This window comes from Haplochromis burtoni, unplaced genomic scaffold (assembly GCF_018398535.1).
Source record: "Haplochromis burtoni strain Fernald_Lab_line unplaced genomic scaffold, NCSU_Asbu1 Contig_2, whole genome shotgun sequence".
NCBI lineage: Eukaryota > Metazoa > Chordata > Actinopteri > Cichliformes > Cichlidae > Haplochromis > Haplochromis burtoni.
This window is the reverse complement of record NW_024582363.1, coordinates 789,214-792,750: the sequence shown is the minus strand read 5'-3', so window position 1 is coordinate 792,750 and position 3,537 is coordinate 789,214. Positions and strand designations below refer to the sequence as shown.

The 3,537-nt window shown below is 41.6% G+C and overlaps 1 protein-coding gene across 3 annotated transcripts in view; it reads left to right on the top strand.

The window, feature by feature from the left end:
- The window catches only part of adamts18 (ADAM metallopeptidase with thrombospondin type 1 motif, 18), a 57,476-nt gene that overhangs the window by 19,505 nt on the left and 34,434 nt on the right, over positions 1-3,537 (top strand). For all 3 annotated transcript variants that reach the window (XM_042215933.1, XM_005949509.3, XM_005949508.3), the window contains 2 exons: positions 943-1,038; positions 1,647-1,795. In XM_042215933.1, the coding sequence (XP_042071867.1) occupies positions 943-1,038; positions 1,647-1,795 (245 nt within the window). The remainder of the gene's footprint in view (positions 1-942; positions 1,039-1,646; positions 1,796-3,537) is intronic.

Genomic DNA, 3,537 nt, shown 5'->3' with positions numbered 1-3,537 from the left:
CCCCACACACACACACACATTTGACCTTCATTAAAATGCATTCCATCATTTGAATGGGTCCCTATACCACCACCCCAGTCTGCATCAAACCCTTGTTGTTTTGGTATAAGGCTTTATGCTAGGTGCATTCAGTGATGTTGATTCACATGTAAATTTTATTTAAAATGCCTCAAGCTTTTCTTCTTGCATGGCTGTAATTGCTGGGAAATTGACTTTGCCAAGTCGTATATATGGCATTAGCCCACATGACGACGCCTTGGCTGTTCACGACTTCCCCAGATTCCTCCTATGTTTCCATAATAAAAGATCAAATACTATATTTGCATTTCTTAGACCTGTGTAGGAGTTGGCAGGTGGTATATTAACCTGCATGCTGATTAACAGTGGATTTGAGGGTTCCATTCACACTTTTCACTCTTTTTTCTTGACCCTGACATTATCATGTACAAGGACTTTCAGCATGATGCCATAGCGGTCACCCACCTGCTCTATGTCAGTGAAGTAGATCTGCATAAGGTTAAGTCTTGAACACACCAGGGAGCTGTCTGTCCTGCTTCCTCACTCCCTCCTTTCTGATTCCATTCTCGTTGCCAGTTGCAGTTGGGCCAGTTGCCAGATTCTGCCGCCTGTCTTTCGACCCCAGCTCTCCCTCTGTGCTCACTCACTTGCTCTGTCTCTGTATTGTTGGGTCAGATGACACATACAATTATAGCTGGTTTCATTAAAGAAGTTCAATGATTAGTCTCGACACAGAAGCACTGTGGAGAAGTCTGTCAGAGGCAGTGGGGGCTTATCAAGCAAAGTGATGGTGGTCCTGGCAAAAATCAGGTAGAGGGAAGAGAAAAAGGAAAGGAACTCTTAACCAAAAGATGCCACGGATAATAACATCAGCAAACACCATGTTTGATGGATGTCTCATTCTTTGCGTGTCTCATTCGACAGGACATTTGCAAGTCATTGTGGTGTCATCGCACAGGGCATCGGTGTGAGACCAAGTTCATGCCTGCTGCAGAAGGTACCACTTGTGGCCCTGACATGGTGAGGAATGGTCTCCTTATTTATATGAAAGATCACAGCAGTCAGAATGTTATTCTCCTGCTTAGCATCCTAATAATTAGCATTTTATTGAGTCAAACGAAATCCTTTCATCTTAGAAAAAAAAAATCCTAAAAGAGCTTTAAAAAGATGCAAGGATTTACTTTAAGCTCAAACTGATGACAGCTCAAACTGCATTTTTTTATTTTATTTGAATACTTCTTTGATCATAGATAATTAAATAAATCAGACAAAGTAACCATCGATGCTCCTCGTACATGCATGGGTGCACATTTTGGACACTACTCTCCCAAATGGATTGAGTTGATTTGTACACACAGAAACATGATATTTAGAAAGAGTGAAAGGCGGTGATGTGTGTGAGTGCAGGGTTTGGCTTGGATCAACCCAGGTCTGCTGCACAATAGATGTGCATGTGTATGTGTGCATTTTGGCTGTAGATAGAGAGTCTCTATGTCCAGGTGTGGTGCTGGGCATTTCTCCAGACCAGGAAACAGAGGCGAGATGCCAGGGCCAACACTCAAGTACTGATAAGAATGCTATTTCTGTTGTCGTCTTCTCTTTCATTTCCTTCCTACTCTTTTCTTCAGTGGTGTCGGAGGGGTCAGTGTGTTAAGTATGGAGAGCATGGTCCTAGAGCAGTGCACGGCCAGTGGTCAGCCTGGTCTCAGTGGTCTGACTGCTCCAGAACTTGCGGTGGAGGTGTCATGTACAGAGAGCGCTCCTGCACCAGCCCAAGGTATACATACACTTGCACACACTTGCAAAACCTAATCTAATTCATCACCTCTATTTTAATGCTTTCGATAAGATTAACTAGGCAAACAGTCGACAAAATGATTCATGTTGTCACGCAGCTGCTTCCACAGTGCAAATCTGAGGTGCAGTTTGGGCCAGAAAGTAATTCTTGAAGGCCTTGTATTCTACGTTTTTTTTGAACACCTGAAAGTGCTGGCTGCCAGGTAGCTGTCAGCACAGTTATGTACGCACATTCTGTTCGTGCACACACACACACATGTGCTGATAACTGCTCTCATCAGTCAGGCTGACAGTCCAGACGGACAGACTATCTCTCCACATGCTCCAGACAAGGAACACCTCCTGATGGCATGCTCTTTTCTCTGAAAGCTGCCAAGATAGTCAGCAAACGTCCCCCATTGCTGCTCACTCAGACAAATATAATTCTACATAATTCTGTAGACCCAGATCCCACAGTGCATATCTCTTTGTTAGCAAAGCACTCTGTTCATGTCATTACAAGCTTGACAATTTTCCAGTGTTAATGTTGTATTTCACCACAGACACGCAATCTCTCATTAATTATCCCTCGAACACGTAAAGATTTACTAGATCTTTTAAACCTTTATTTCGCTTCCATAAAATACAGATTTACTGCCGTTGTTCCATCACTATGCTACAATCAAGCAGTGTGGCAAGTGATTGATTCAGCCTGCAGACGGTTAAACACCTGCCCCCACGCTGGTTCTGTAGCATGGTTACAATGGGATACTTGCGAAGGTGATTAATTTTGTGATTATTCATTTAATCTTCTTTTCATCCTTTACAGTGTCATGTGTTTACTCCATAAATCAGAAGTGATCCCATGGTGACCATTCTTTAGCAAGTTTATCCTATGTTTAAAGAGGTTTTGCTGTTCGCTTCACACACCTCAGAGAATGGTTGACTCAATTAAAATAATAATAATAATCATCTCCATCTATTGGAGCCACAGCCAATTAGCCGACAGATTCTTAGATAACGCCTTTAGTATTTTATTTCTATTTTTTTCAAGCCATTGACTGAATCTCAAGTTTTCCTAATACTACATAAAAAAGAGGAAGAACTGACGACAAAAAGAAGCAGCTTTGCAACATAGAACTGATAATCATGCATGAGCATACACCAGATCATAGGTTTTCTGTACGAATATTGGCTAACATCCAAAGCAACTGCACAGCTTGATTGGTGGACGGTCCTCAAACTTTATTACTGCTGGGTCGTTTGCACTGTTAAGGGTAGCCATCATGTAGGAATTAGTCATAGCATGTTAGATCATAGTGACATGTCACGTCCAATTCTGCATATTTACACACACGTGTATGGGTTTCTGAGTGTTTAAGTGCAGGGAAATGTTTTTGTCATGACAGGGACACAGTTGCCCTTTTAAATACAGCTGCCTTCATATATCTTGTAGCCATGCAAAGTGTATATGTGTGACTTGAATGTCAAAATGACTTCATAATGTCGGCTTTTTTGTCTCTTGTAGCTATTCACACGATTGCCACAGTTGTCAGCCGAATGCATAAGAGCCTGGGCTGAGTCACTGTCAGCCCAATTAACAGGCTGACCTGAAAAATCCAATAAAGTTTAATTTAGTCATAGACATTGACTTAATTCATGTTACAACAGCACAACATATCTATCTATCTATCTATCTATCTATCTATCTATCTATCTATCTATCTATCTATCTATCTATCT